Below are 16471 nucleotides of genomic sequence, written 5' to 3'. Positions count from 1 at the left end.
TAGGCCTTGCAACAGTGAAAACCAAATTTGCCAGTATTTCTCTGTCAGGACATATAAACTACATTAGTATATGTCTTACCTTAAACATACATTGCACCCTGTCCATCAGGCTACCTTGGGCCTATCCTAGGGGTGTCTTACATGTGAGAAAAGGGAAGGTTTAGGCCTGGCAAGTGGGCACACTTGCAAGTCGAATTGGCAGTTTAAAACTGCACACACAGACACTGCAGAGGCAGGTCTGAGCCATGTTTACAGGGCTACTAATGTGGGTGGCACAACCAGCGCTACAGGCCCACTAGTAGCATTTGGTGCACAGGCCCTGGGCGCCTCTAGTGAACTGTTTTAGGGACTAACCAGTAAATCAAATATACCAATCAGGGGAATCCAAGTACACATACATCTTACATAGGAGCACTTGCACTTTTGCATTGGATAGCAGTGGTAAAGTGCCCAGAGTAACAAAAACAGCAAAAACAGAGTCCAGCACACGTCCAGAGTCCAGCAACAATCTGGGAAACAGAGGCAAAAAGTTAGGGGACACCACACCAAGAATGCCAACTCTAACAATTCCATGCACTCTGGGGGCTCCTTTGAGGACCGCTAGAATTGCCATACCGCTCTTTTGGGGTTTTTGAGGCAGCCCCACCTGCTGGCACCCCTCAGACAGGTTTTTGCCCTCCTGTTGCATGAGCAGCTCAAGCCCAGGAAGATAGAACAAAGGATTTCCTTTGGGAGAGGGATGTTACACCCTCTCCCATTGAAAATAGGTATTAAAGGCATGGGAGGGGTAGCCTCCCAGAGCCTCTGGAATTGCTTTGAAGGGCACAGATGGTGCTCTCCTTGCATAATTCAGTCTGCACCGGTTCAGGGACTACAGGTCCCTGCTCTGGCACGAAACTGGACAAAGGAAGGGGAGTGACCACTCCCCTGTCCATCACCACCCCAGGGGTGGTGCTCAGAGCTTCTCCAGAGGGTCCCTGGGTTTTGCCATCTTGGATTCCAAGGTGGTAGGGAACTCTGGGAGCATCTGAGTGGCCAGTGCCAGCAGGCGACATCAGAGCCCTCCCCTAATAGGTGCTTACCTGTGTAGTTGACCAATCCCCCTTTCAGGGCTATTTAGGATCTCTCTCCTGGGTGTTTCCGGAGATTTAGATTGCAAGACTCCAACAGGAACACTCTGCAACCTTTACTTTGTCTTCTTTCCGAAGAAACTGTTACTGGGCTTTCAGGAACTCTACAAAACTGCAACAAAGAAGCAAGAAGCCTTTTGCAACATTGTATCTTCAGCTCCTGCCAGCAACTGCAACTGTTTCCCAGTCGTGCATCCTCAGAGGACAGCCTGTCTTCAGCTTGCACCAGATGCCTTGAAGGAATCTCCCTTGAAGTGAAGGATTCACTCCCCTACTTCAGCAGGCACATCTCTACAGCAACGACTGGTGAGGTGGGTCCCCTCTCCTGATGAAGTGTGTGGGTCCAGCATGACGTGTGGAGGACTGAAGTGGTCCCGACAATCCTGACGTCCTACTGTCCAACTTTGGTGGAGGTAAGAGCCTGCCTTCCTAAGCAAGACAGTACCCCGTGCACTGCCTGTTTTGCAGTTGCCAAGGCTTGTTGGCATCCTTCTATGAAGTTCTTCATACACTATGGAGCTCCAGCAGGCAGTTCTCCTTCCTGCGACGCACAGCATTGTGCGTGATTCTCTTGCTGCAAGGGATGTCTTTGTGTAGTACTGTGTGGGCCTCCTTTTGCACCTCCTTTGTCCCTGTGCTGTGGGACTCCTGTGGGTGCTGCCTGGCCTTCTGTGGGCTCTCTGAGATGCTGAGAGCCCCCTCTGACTCTTCCTCCTGGGTAGCGTACACCTGGTCCTTCCTGGACCCAGGCAGCACCATTTTCCTCCAACTACGAGCTTTGCTTTGGCCAAGGCTTGTTGGCATAATCCACTAATGCAAACCAGACTGCAATCATCCATCCGGCATGGGACATCATCTGCACCAACCAGGAATCTGCATCTGTCTTCTTGGGTGCAGAACTGACTTTGTCTTCTCACCGGTGGTTCCACTTTTGCACCTTTATCCGGGTCAGCAGGGCCTCCTGTTCTTCCTGGACTATTCAGTGTATCTTAGACTTGGTCCCTTTCTTCTGCGGGTCTTCAGGTCCAGGAATCCATTTTTGGTGTCTTGCGGTCTCTTCTGGTTCTTGCATAATCTTATTTCTCATATTCTTGTGTGTTCTAGGAAAGCTACTGTGATTTACTCCTGCTTTCCTGGGCTCAGGGTGGGTTCTATTGCTTACCTTTGGTGTTTTCTTACACTCCCAGTGCCCCTCTACAGACTACACTTGCCTATATGGGAACCCAACTTTCACATTCCACTTTCTTAGTATATGTTTTGTGTTCCCCCTTGGCCCATTTCTAACTATTGTGATTTTCACTATTTGCACTGTTTTCTAACTTTGTTAGCAACTATTTCTGCATACTAGTGTGTATGTATACATATATATTGTCTTTTATTTACCTCTTAAGGGAGTATAGTCTCTAAGGTATTGTTGGCATTTGTTCCTAGCATTTAGGGTATTAAATTGGCATTAGACGTCACATACCACAATGGCCTCAGGAATGCTTTGGCAGAACCATGCAATAAACAGTGCTATCTGGTCAGCTCTCTTCACCATCCATTGTGTCCTCCACCCCACACAGGAGATCATGAAGGGATTACAGTTTTCCAACAGACACTCAAAGCACAAACTCCACAGTCATCCAGCTACATCCATTGTAAACGTTCAAACTACATCCATGAATAAATGAATGGAGCTAAAGGCCCAAGTACATGGACTTCATATCAATTTAGAAAAGATAGGTCAGTAGGGAGCTCTTACTCTACAGGCAGAGGTAAAAATACCCCTCTTGCTACCAGACTCTCTTGCTGCTGCCACTGTCAGCCATCTACAACCTATAGACCTGGCAATAGTCAAACTCATTAAAGGAGGAGTGGACATGATGTGTTTTTCCAGACCACAGAACTCAGCTTTGGATCACAATCTTTGTCACGGCTGAATGTCATGTGGTCTGAGGCCAAACCCCAAAATAATCAGAGACTCACTATATAGGAAACTCAAGGAAAGGCTGCATGCTCTCCTGAGCCATGCCGAGGACCATTTTTGTGCTATAAATGGGCCTATGTTTCTGCTGCAGATTTTACTACGATCTGTTTTGACAATATTATATTAAACTAAACGTCTTATTACTTGCATCATATTCATTCAGTAAATATCTATTTTTCTTTTTAATACTTTCAGGTCAAGGTAATCCATCAATGCTAAAACATCTCCCACTAATGTGCTTGGCAGTTTCCTAATAAATGTATGACATCTTGCTTTCTGTTACCTGCCATGGTCGGATGCTATTGCTGTCAGCACACATTCTATTCACAAATGGTCCTCGCCCAGGTGTGCAGGATATCAGGCTATGTAAAGCATGAGCAAGGGCATAAACTGCTGCATAAGCATGGTAGGTATAACTAAGATCATCAAGTTCAAATAGAGACATAGCCTGCTTATCCAACCTTTGTTCCCTGGAGCACAAACCAATATTTTCTTCCTGCACTTCCTTGGAGAAACTTTGAGTGTCATTTATCCGTGCCCACTTGCAGCGGAATGCCTGCTCCCAAAGGTGATTCATGAAGATATCATCTGGAGAGATGGACGGGTGGAGGCGGTAGAGAAACTCTTCAAATCCTGGCATGCTACCAGTGTAAGGTGCAAGCCCTAGAGATCCATTCAATATTCTCCAGACATGCTTTCCAAAGAGTCCAGAAGCTATAATAAAATTTGCAGAGAAAACCCAGACTTTATTTGTAACATTCAACTGGTGAAGTGTTTCTAGAAAGAGCTTTATGTGCACTTCTTCACTATGAACAATAATCACTGAAGCTGAATGATTCTTTATCATCTGGACCAATCTTAAAACCTTCACCTTGGAATGGAGCAGGTGAATCTTCTCCATAAAAGCCACACATCCACCATTCCCGTCAATTGTCTTCCTCATATCCTGTCCTCCTTTCATACCTGATTCAGTGTCAGAGATGATCATACCCAGCCACGTCCAGCTAAAGTGCCCCATCAGCCGTGCCAAGGCCAAGTTCTGGAAGCTGTTTCCAGGCACAGTGCGGAAGAAAGATGGAAACAGGCGTTTGTCGCTGAGGGTAGAGAGCACGGAGGAATGGCTGATCTGGCAGAAATTAAAAATGCTTTAGACCTTGAAGCATGAAAAAAATATCTATGCACATACTTCAGTTTATAATGTATATGAGTCAAGCAGTCCTCATCTCAAGTCTGAAAATTTTACTTTATTTCGTGTTACAAGTATCCCAAAATCCCAAAAACTATAATTGTTGATTTGAGGCATAGATCAATGTAAATCAAACCAACATCTTTTCCGAAAATACATTTATTTTCCTGTGGTCCAAAATTCACCCTAATAAAAATTCAATCCTTTTTAGGTATCTGTCTCATTAAAAATGATCATGTAAGAATGTTAATCACACAGATTGGGGGATCCCAATTCTTCTAAACTCCAAAGTGATGTAAGTTCTGCCTCTGAGCCCACCACTACCCTATCAGTATCTGACCCCAAACATGACTCTTGTGACCATGCTCTGCTCAATAACCACGTCTCTTCTTGCCCATATCTCTCTTTCATGACCGCACCTTACAATCCCATTCCTCATAGAGGTGTGACGAGGAATAAGTCAGAAGAACTTCATCGCTGTTAACATAAATTGAGATTTGTTGTCTTTCTTAAATTACTAACAGCATTACTTTGTGTATTCATGGTCAAATTCTTTAACATGATATGCATAAAGCAATTGGCTCTGGGCCAGATGTACGAAGCAATTGGGCCGTTTGAGACCGAAAAAAGGCTTGTTTCGATGTACCAAAGCAAAATGCAACTTGGCCAACATGTATGACAGCCTTTTACTCATGGGCCGTTTGCGACCGATAAAAGACAATTCCCCATGTAGAAATCCTATTCTGTAAGTCGGTAACCTGTTACCGACTCACAAAATAGGTTTGCGAATCGCTATTAGGAAGAGGTGTGCTAAGGGCATCCCTCCCTCATTGCGAGTCACAGGGCGATGTATGAATGTTTTGCAACTGGGAATTCGGTCACAAAACATTCACAACTAACCTGCCTTTCATAAACAGAAAGGGTCCCCAAGGGACTCCTTCCCCTTTGCGAATGGAGGTGCAAACATTTTTTAAGAGCAGGCAGTGGTCCCAGGGACCACTGCCTTCTCTTAAGAAATGAAAAGAAAAATGTTCAGTTTTTTATTTTTTATTTTGTCCCATTTTCCTTTAGGAAACGGGCTGCATTATAAAAAAAGATTGCTTTATTTGAAAACAATCACAGACATGGTGGTCTGCTGAGCCCAGCAGGCCACCACATGTCTGTGATTGTAGCCAATCCGAAATGGGCCGCATATTGCAACCTGCCTCATGAATATTAATGAGGAAGTTCTCTTGAGACCTATTTGGGAATCGGAAACAGTGTTAAACACACTGGTATACATCCCAGTTTGCAATTTCCTAATAGAGAATCGCTAAGATTCGCTATTAGGAAATCTCAAAGTGGATATTTTGTACATCTGGCCCTCTGTAATTTGAACACTGAATCACATTATTTTTTTCAGTATTTAGAAGGGGTTTGTTTAGGGCGTCCCTTCCTAATACCGAATCACACTTGCATGTAGGAAAGTGTTGCAACCAAGAATGCAGTCGCAAAACATTTGCATTTACCACCTGTGTCTTTTTGAACTGTGGAGAGAAAAATATAAAATATACCTTACCTAATTGTTCCTGAAATATCAGTGTCAAGCTGGAATCACTCTGCAGTATTACAGGTGTGTACAGAAAACCGTACACCTTACCATGGGTTTCTGGCATGGCTCAATTATTTTCCAAAAGGAAACAAATGTATAAATTGCCTTAGCTGTGCCTAATTAATCATCCCACGGCTGTAGTACTTCATCCTGAATGCGACGAGACAACCTGCCAATGCTGGCCAAATCTCCGTCCTGAAAGAACACTACCTCACAGCGGTGCAGGCACTGTGCTTGCCAGAAGGAAGACCTAATACATATAATCTGCACCTGCCCGGACCTGCTAGAACTCCGAAAGAGATTTCTCAAGAGGCTGTTCATTGACAGAGCTATCAGGTCCTGGAGGGGAGCCATTGTAGCTTGCTTCAATCAACATGACCCCCAATTAAACTTCAACCTCGTCAAGTTCTGTGGGTCATTTGAATTTTTTTGATTACCTTTAGAAGATCTTTAATCTTACTTCTATAGTCTGTATCTTACCTTGGGTAAACTGAAGTCTGAGTTATAGTTGTGTGGGTTTTGTTAGAGGTATCCCGAGCTCCTCTACCACTTTCAGCAGAAGGACATAGCTATGCTTGCCTTAAATGAAGGACCCCGGTATTGGTAAGAACAAGTCATACAACTTTGGTAAGATATTCCTTTCTGCAAAGACAGCATATTTTAACCTTCTATCATTAAGCTACTTGAATTTTGCTCCATCTTATTGTGGACAGGCTAAAATCTCAGTGACAGAATAAGTGGATTACAGTAACTTTCCTCGCATCTTTCCACTACCATATGATCGAGGAGACACCAGACTGACTGTTACAGAAGAATATAGTCAATATCACTGCAACATTTTCCTGATTCAAAAGTTGGTTTAGGTGGCAAGTCTGAGTGTATCTTTACATTAGCGATTCTCATGCCATGGTGTACGGCCAAGAGTGCGAGCTGCCGGGTGACTCCTGATGGATAACTGACAGGTGATGATTGAATTTATGGAATGCTCCAAGTTAGGTCTTCCTCCTTCATATGATTGGAAAAGATCCTTATTGGTTCAAATCTAGAGTGAGAACCAACAGTAATTATAAGGGCGTGGAAAGGTGAAATGTTATACAGATTGCACCTTCTATAAAAAAGCTATCCGATGGTCTAGGATGGGAGATTTACAAGCGCTCTATTTAGAACCTCTGTTGTACACTTTAAATATTGCCAGGGACTGCCCAGAGGGGAAGCATAATGCAACCTGTTGCACGTTCTTTGAATCTATTGAAATTATCTTTATGATACAGTTCAACGACTCACCCAAACTGCAACCCACACAAAGCACAACCTTTCTGAGGTGGTACACCTGGTATACTGACATTGGGCAACCGTTGCATGAAAAACAGACCTGCACAGCTCGTTTCCTGAAATATGCAAACATGGTTCTCTATAATGTACTTCCACAACATGGAATTTAGTTGTTTCTGTGCAAGGCCCACAAGGTTCCAAGATATTAGATTTAATGATTTTCATGTTAATCGACTATCCTCTGTTGAAGCACCAGAGTTGCTGTCAGCTTTCCTATTAATCACTGGGTTGTTAGCTCAAGGACTGGGATCTATTCCCCACCTGTCTATATGTGTCCGAGAATGCAGTCAATCCTCCTGATCGAGCAATGGTTTGCTATGATGCCTCCTTCATAGGGACTCTGGGCCTGATTTAGAGCTTGGCAGATGGGGTTACTCCATCACAAATGTCCGTGAAGCGTATGCAGGGTTAGCAATGACAGATTTATTACCAGCAATTGATTGATTTCCAGGTGAGAATGATCTCTAAGCAATGCCAAGGAGGCCATCTGATATTTCTTTCTTATTTCACTCATCATCACAAACATCCAGAGCTATATTTATGTCCCAATTTGCGTTGTGTGTGCACACCAGGCAACATGCCATGGTTTTTCATGCATTCCCAGACTTACCAGAACTGGTAGACCTGGGAATGTGTCAAAAGATACACATTCTCATGGGAGGTGTAACAAGGCGTAACAAGGAGAAATAACTTTCTTTCTACTAGTTATACTTCTTAATCCTATCTGTGCTGTATTCTGCAGCACACATAGAAAGAGGAATATGCCTCTCATGAGTGTTTTTGTGCAGGAAGGTGCCCTTTCCTGCACAAAACAATCCGGCATCAATGCAGGCACCCTTGCACCATGGTGCAAGGGGGCCTGCGTTGGTGCTAGGCGTCCAATTGTGTGCAAGCACAGTGGAAAGGACAATAACGCACTGTGCTGCCTTAAACATGGCAAGGTGACTTACTGTGTTGTGCTGCACCACAGTTTTATAGAAATGCCCCTTTCTATGTTGCCATCCCACTGAAGTCACAATTCACAATTCTCAGAGGTAAGCTTTTCAATGTGGCCAAGGTGACATCCCTCCTACTGACTCAAACAAGTATATCGCTAATCCCAGACTCCATCAAGCCAATTATGTAATCTCTGTTTTGAGAGATGGCAGCTTCATTTGTTGACTGGACATTGGCAACTACAAAGCCAGTTCTTCTTCCCAGCCATTTATGACCAGTTTTGGTAAATTTTTTGCTTTGACTGAGCACCTCGGGCTCTAGACATGTCCCCTACAATCCACTCTATTAGAGAGAAAAGTCACCATGAGAAGTCATGTGAAAGCTCCTATTGAGCAAGGAGGGAAACTTTGTGTATGAACTAGCTAATTTGAAATCATGTCTCTGCCTTCTTCACTTAACTTTATCTCTCATACTGCCACTGCCTCAGTCTGGCCATCTTTCACCAACCCAGAACTCTGAGGTCCTGTGGAATGGAGTCAAAATCCTCCAGCTTTTTTGTAGATTTCAAGCATTGCACCATTTTGTAACCTCTTGCGCCACATTATGCCTGCACCAAACATAATGTATGCAAGGGGGGCTCTCCTGCATTAGGAGGCCCAGAATAATTGCGCAGTGAAATTTACAAGATTTCACGGCACCATTTTCCCGTCATTTTTAAGGCATGTCCTGTTTCCAATGGGCTTCCCAATGCATTGCTGGACTAGTGCCATAATTTTTGGTGCTAGCCGGCCAATGCCCAACAATAGCATAAAAAATGTTGACGCTATTGTGCTAAAGTGCACCATTGTGTGCCGTATTGTAAATACAGCGCTACAATGGTGACGTTAGGGTGGAGCAAGAAAAGTGGCACATCATAGCTGATGCGCCACTTGCCCCAATGTCTTATGGGCATCCCTACATTACATTTTCAAGTCAGTTTGTAAACAATTACTTAAATTACATAGATTATCCTCTTCCTAGACTGTTGTCTGAGATTGGGCAAGTAACAAGGGAACATCTTAGAGGGTTGCACAGACAAGTGACTAGTCTGCTAGTCCTGCAGCAGTCTCAAGGAATGGCCAGTGGTAAGGTGAAAGGGAAATGGAAAGCTATACATACTGCTAGGTTGGAGAAAAGAGTATGGGATGGGTTAGGTGGAGTGTTGGTTTGCTGGACGACAAAATAGTAAACCAGCAGGCCAGTTAGATTTTTTTTTATCTGTTCACTGAAGAAGGTGTGTGTGGTATTATTGACTTCAAGTGAACATGACATGAATAGTAACCTCCAGCAGGTCCATGATACGCACGTACATGGTTCTCAGTGTCTCTTTGAACATACAAAAAGATAATTGATACTGACCTGCTGGCTTACTATTTTGTGATCCAGACAGTTAAGTGGGTACAAGTTACTTTTCGTTTAGCCTTGAAAAAGTCTCTAAGACAAAACACGTCTTGGCTGCCTTCTGTGTCCGAAGTACATCTCTCCTACTGTATCACTAAAAATGTATGAATTACAGAAGATTTGGAAGAATGAAACATCACATTTGAATCACACCCATTTGAGACCATTGGCACTTGATGTTGTACTATTTTGTGTGCTTCAGTACTTATACTTGTAGAATTAACGGTCTGGGACATCTATGACCAGACATTACTTTCCACTCATGGTGGAGTGATTGTACCACGGGAGCACCAATATCAGGACAGTTGTATCACTGTAGCAAAATTGCATTCCCTTGTTTCTGTTTTTGAATAGGATGTGCATACTTATAACACAGCCACAGTTTTTTTCTTATGTGCACAAAAAATACATGGTTGATTACAAAAGTCACAAAAATGAACACAATGAAAAAATGTCTTGCCCCATAAAAACTCATAAGCAAATAAGCAGTATGAAGAGCATTGACATGAAGGCTGCCTCAAAGCAAATTTACATGTAATCGGTATTAATCGTTATTTCTGTTATCACCTCCACATCCAAGTCCTCTTTAGAAGAGAAAGGGTTTCTGCCCTTGCACTTGCACTTGGACAACAGAAGAACATGGGCTGGGCAAGGGAGCCCTTGTATAGTCTATAGCAGAGATTCAGAAGGGGCAGGAAACTTTGGGGTTCAATCTCATTGTCCTTGTAGCTACAAGACTATGACCTGGTCCTGTTTCGGCAAATGTGGGATTCCGGTGAGAGCTCCCACTGCCCGTAATATGCACCTTCCCCGCTTCCCACAACCCATTATAAATGGAGAAGTTTACAGTGATCAGTTACCCCAGCGGGACTAGGGTCTGGGCAGGTGCACGATACCTTCAATCCAGTCGAGGTTGGGCCATTGGCCTTTTTGAAAGCCAGGCCATGAGTACGTGTAGGAGGTGGGCCTGGTTTGTAGTGTATACATAAGGTACTTACACCTTATACCAGGTCCAGATATCGCTTATTAGTGAAATGTAGTCAGTGTCTAGAAGCCAGGCTCTCTAGTGGTAGCTGAGCAGCCAAGGCTTATCAAGGAGACATGCAAAGCCCATGTAGTACCACTGCAGTCACACAGTACTCACACACATGAAAGAAAATACTCAGTGTTACAAAAATAAAGGTATTTTATTTTGGTGACACAAATCCCAAAGATACCATATAGACTATACTCCCTTAGGAGGTAAGTAATACACACATTATATACACTAGTAGGCAGCAATAGCTGTACAAATAGTTAGAAAACTGTGCAAATAGTTAAAATCACAATAGTTAGAAATGGGCCTGGGTGAACACAAACCATATACTAAGAAAGTGAAATGTGAAAGTTGGTTTCCCACCTAGGCAAGTGCAGTGTGTTGAAGGGCGCTGGGAATACTAGAAAACACCAAAGGTAAGTAATAGAACCCATCCCAGAGCCCAGGAAAGCAGAAGTAAACCACAGTAACTTTCCTAGAATACACCTGCAAGAACCAGAAAATACTGCAAGACACCAACAATGGATTCCTGGAGTTGAAGACCTGTGGAAGAAGGGGTCCAAGTCCAAGAACCACAGAAGAGTCAAGGGAGAACAGAAGCCCCTGTTAACCCAGATGAAGGTGCAAAAGAAGGACCACTGGTGAAGAACAACAATCAGTACTGCACCCAAGAAGACGGATGCGGGTACCTGGTTGGTGCAGAAGATTTCCCACGCCGGATGGATGATTGCAGTCTGATTTGCGATTGCTGGATTCCGCCAACAAGCCTTGGCACACACAAAGATCGCGGTTAGCGGAAAATGGCGCTGCCTGGGACCAGGAGGGACCTGGTGGACTCTACTCAGGAGGAGAAGCCAGAGGGGGCTCTCAGGAACTCAGAGAGCTCTCAGAAGACCAGGGAGCATGCACAGGAGTACCACAGCATGGGGACAAAGAAGGTGCAAAAGGAGGCCCACGCAGCACTACAACAAAGGATGCCACACCTCCGGTAAACCACCCCGGAAGCTGTGTGTAGCAGCAAGGAATGCTGGGGGCCAGATCTGCACGGTGCATGAAGAACTTCTTGGAAGGATGCCAAAAAGCCTTGGCAACTAGAAAACACGCAGTGCACAGGGGTAATGTCTTGCGTGGGGAGGCAAGCTGTTACCTTCACCAAAGTTGGACAGTTGAAAGTCAGGACCGTCTGGACTAATTCAGCCCACCCCTTGTTTTGCAGGACCCTTGCAGCTCATCAGAAGAGGGGTCCCACATAACCAGTCGTCATTGCAAAGAGGAGCCTGCTGAAGCAGGGGAGTGACTTCTTAACTCCAACTGAGATTTCTTTGTTCTTCTGGTGCAGGCTGAAGACAGGCTGTCATCTGAGGATTCACGACCAGCAAACAGTTGCAGTTGCTGGCAGGAGCTGAAGATACAATGTTGCAGAAGTCTTCTTTGCTTATTTGTTGCAGTTTGTAGAGTTCCTGGAGGGTCCAGGTGCAGTTTCTTCAGTGAGAAGGCAAAGTAAAGGATGCAGAGGATTCCCGCTAGAGTCTTGCAATCAGAATCTGAAGAACCACCAAGACAGAAACCATGAATAGCCATGAGAGGGGGATGGGTCAGCTAAACAGGTAAGCACCTATCAGAGGAGGGCTCTGACATCACCTGCTGGCACTGGCCACTCAGATGCTCCCAGAGTTCCCTGCCAACTTGGAATCTAAGATGGAAAAACCCAGGGACCCTCTGGAGGAGCTCTAGGCACCACCCCTTTCCTTTGTCCAGTGTCGTGCCAGAGCGGGGACTGGGGGTCCCTGAACCAGTGTACACTGGAATATGCAAGGAGGGCACCATCTGTGCCCTTCAAAGCATTTCCAGGGGCTGGGGAGGCTACCACTCCCAAACATGTAACACCTATTTCCAAAGGGAGAGGGTGTAACACCCCTCTCCCAAAGGAAATCCTTTGTTCTGCCGTCCTGGGCTTGAGCTGCTCAAGCAACAGGAGGGAGGTAGCAGCAGCTGGGGCTGCCTGGAAAACCTCAGAAGGCTGGAATGGCAATACTTGGGGTCCTCTAAGGAGCCCCCAGAGTGCATGGAATCAGACAGCCAATGCTTGCAAAATCATTGGGGTATGATTCAAACATGTTTGATACCAAACATGTTCGGAGTTACCCTTATGTAGCTGGACATAGGTAGTGACCTATGTCTAGTATACCCGTGAAATGGCGTCCCCGCACTCACGAAGTCTGGGAAAATGGTCCTGGAGGTCGTGGGGGCACCTCTGCTAGTGCAGGGGTGCCATCACACCTAGGTACTCTGCATCCTGTCCTCATGGCTGGAGAGCCTTCTATGGGAGTGACTTATAAGTGACATGGTGCAGTGTAAATGGCAGTGAAAGGGTGCATGCCCCTTTTCACACAGGCTACAATGGCAGTCCTGGGGCCATTGAGGGCAAAAGAAATGCTTCAGCCCATCAGGGTCCCCTGGAACCCCAATGCTCTGGGTACCTAAGTACCATATACAAGGGACTTATAAGGGGGCACCAGTATGCCAATTGTGGATGAAATACTGGATTTCCAGTATCCTTTAACCATAATTTAAGGGAGAGAGAATAACTACTGGAGTCCTGATGAGCAGGATCCCATTAGACACAGTCAAACACACTGACAAACAGGCCAGAAGTCAGGGTAACCATGCTTGAAAAAGGCCACTTTCCTTTCTGATAACTCCTGAGCTTCACTGGTGAGACTTGCATTCCCTTGCATCTGGAGGACTGTCTTCCTTTCCTCTGAGGGTCAACTACTTTGCCTTTGGATGGGGGTGAATGTTGGATGTGGTCTACATTCCGTCCAGCCTGTGCTCACTATGCCACCAGATCCAAGCTAGCCTGGCTGAAGAGAGGTGATACCCCAAAACAGGTCCCAGGGTGCTTGTTTCTGGTCCTGGCAGTTTGGGCTGGACTGTTCCCATGGGGAACAGGGTCAAGACTAATTTGCATATGGTTTGGTCCAAACTAGAATGGCATGGGGAGCAAAAAAACTGATGGATTAAACCCAGATCTGTGACTTGGGGGCGAATGTTTGATGTGGTCTATATGCCATCCATCCACTGTTCTTTTTGCATTTGTCGTCCCAAGTAGGAAGGGTATGCCCAGACGTGAGTCCTGTGCTCACTATGCCACCAGAGTCAAGCTAGCCTGGCTGAAGAGGGGTGATACCCCAAAACTGTCCCTGGATGCTTATTTCTGGTCCAGAGAGGACCTGGCCTGGCAGTTTGTGCTGGACTGTTCCCATGGGGAACAGTGTCAAAACTGATTTGCATATGGTTTGGTCCAAACTGGAATGGCATGGTGAGCAAAAAAACTGATGGATTAAACCTAGATCTGTGACTGGGGGTAAATGTTTGGCTTGGTCTACTTTCTGTCCATCAACTGTTCGTTTTGCATTTGTTGCCCCAAGTGGGAAGGGTATGCCCAGACATGGATCCTGTACTCACTATGCCACCAGATTCAAGATTCAAGCTAGCCTGGCTGAAGAGGGGTGATACCCTGAAACCGGTCCCGGATGCTTGTTTCTGGTCCAGGAGGACCTGGCCTGGCAGTTCAGGCTGGACTGTTCCCATGGGGAACAGGGTCAAGACTTATTTGCAAATGGTTGGGTCCAAACTGGAATGGCATGGTGAGCAAAAAAACTGATGTCTTAAACCCAGATCTGTGACTGGGGGTGAATGTTTGATTTGGTCTGCGTTCTGTCCTTCAACTGCTCTTTCTTCTTCTTTTATGCATTTGGATGGCTAAAGGAACTTTCTGTGGACTATTTACAGCAGGAAACCCCTAAGTGAAAACCAGACCCTTTAAGACATGTCCTTGTCGGATGAGGATGTGCTTGGCTTTAGTGTACAGGAAATCCTAAAAAGGATGACAGAACTAGAGGCATGGATGCTGTGGGGCAATACAGAGAGTAGTTACCTACCTTCCTTCTCTCACATTTGTAGTTGTAATTTAAGGTCTACTTGCTATATTTGTTACTGCATTCTGTTTTAGGTTCATGATTGTGCATAGCTAGATCTGGCATCGTGACTAACATATATAGGCTTTAGTTGGAATACATTGTCTCTAATAGGCCTTTAATCTTTTATCACCTAGGAGCTTAAGCGCATTGTTTTGGCTGGTCAGGGAAGAAAAACCTCTTTACCCTGGGAGGTCCCAGAAGGTGGCCTATAGTTAATGGTATTTACTCATTTAAGTCAGAACAAGGGAAATTTAACACTTACTAGACACTTAGATACTGGAGCAAAAGGAAAGTGACACAAAGGCCCTCATTCTGACCCTGGCGGTCGGCGGAGAGACGGCGGTCGGACCGCGAACAGACCGGCGGTATTAAAAATGGCATTCTGACCGCGGCGGTCCCCGCCGCGACCGACCGCTACTTCTCCACTCCGACCGCCGCGGCGGTCATGACCGCGGGGCTGGAGTTTGCGCACTCCGGCCCGGCGGTCGTCCCAAGACCGCCAAGGGTATTATGACCCTGCCTACCGCCGCGGTTTCTTGCGGGCGGGAACCGCCGTGCGAACCATGGCGGTAAGCACTATCGGGGCCAGGGAATTCCTTCCCTGGCACTGATAGGGGTCTCCCCCACCCCCCACTACCCACCCGAGTCCTCCCCCCACACCCTCCACCCCCCTGCCACCCCCCAGAGGTGGTACGAACCCCCTCCCCACCCCCACCCCGACATGCACATACATGTACCCCGACATGCACACACCCCCAACATGCACATATACACACCCCCTACACACACATACACAACGGGGACACATACCCGCACACATACATGCCGACATGCGCACCTGCCGAACAGCACACATTACCCATAGACACAGCAGCACCCCCCGCCCGCATACACGCACTCACACACCCCCTCTACACACTCACACGCACACCCCCATGCACGCCCACATCACACAACACCCCCCCACCCCCTCCCCTCACGGACGATCAACTTACCTTGTGCGTTGGTCCTCCGGGAGGCGACGGGAGCCATAGGGACGTGACCGCCAACAGAAGACCGCCAACAGAAGACCGCCACACGGAAATGTGGGTCGTAATTCTGTGGGCGGTGTTCTGCTGGCGTGGCGGTGGAGGTTGACCAGTCTCCACTTTCCCGCCGACCGCCAGTGTGGCTGTTGGCGGTTTTCCGGCGGAACGCTCCCAGCGGTCAGAATGCGCACAGCGGCACACCGCCGCGGTCGGCGGTCTTCACCGCGGCGGTAACTCAGCGGTCTTGCGAAAAGACCGCCAAGGTCAGAATGAGGGCCAAAGTCTGCTCCAAAGTCTCAAAAAACAATACTGTGTTTTTGGTTAAGGATAATTCCATGATGAGACAATAGCCTTTGGAAACATTAATGATTCTTCATGGAATCCCATTCCAGGACCTATTATAGGCAGCCCTAGTGTGGTACATAGGGAAAGATTTAAGAAAAGTGGTGCTGCACCCACTTTTCCTGCACCCCTTGGTGCCACCATAACGCCACCATGTGTGCACCATATGTAAGATACGGTGCCTCATGGCAGTAGTTCGGGAACTAGCGTCAACATTTTAAGGCTAGTTCAGAGCTTTGCAGGATTAGCATAAAAAATGTTGACATTAAATCCTACAGAGCCCATTGAGGCCCAGTGTAAAAAATGGCATTCAAAGTGCCATAAAAAAATGACGCAAAGAAATCTCTTTGATTTCTTTGCACCATTTCTTGGGCCCCCCTAATGGAGGAACACCCCCTTTGCATACATTATGCCTGGTGCAAGCACAATGTAGCGCAAAGGGGTACAAAGTGGTGCAATGCATGCATTGTACCACTTTGTAATTTGGTGCAGCAATTT

At 46.1% G+C, this 16471-nt stretch overlaps 1 protein-coding gene across 1 annotated transcript in view; it reads right to left on the bottom strand.

Annotated features, from left to right (window-relative positions):
• LOC138249301 (extracellular calcium-sensing receptor-like) overlaps positions 1-16471 on the bottom strand; it is a 122465-nt gene that overhangs the window by 85727 nt on the left and 20267 nt on the right. The window contains exon 3 of the mRNA XM_069203259.1: positions 3383-4225. Coding sequence (XP_069059360.1) covers positions 3383-4225 — 843 coding nt within the window. The remainder of the gene's footprint in view (positions 1-3382; positions 4226-16471) is intronic.

This window comes from Pleurodeles waltl, chromosome 8, assembly GCF_031143425.1.
Source record: "Pleurodeles waltl isolate 20211129_DDA chromosome 8, aPleWal1.hap1.20221129, whole genome shotgun sequence".
Classification (NCBI taxonomy): Eukaryota; Metazoa; Chordata; class Amphibia; order Caudata; family Salamandridae; genus Pleurodeles; species Pleurodeles waltl.
This window is presented reverse-complemented; position numbering and strand designations above follow the sequence as displayed.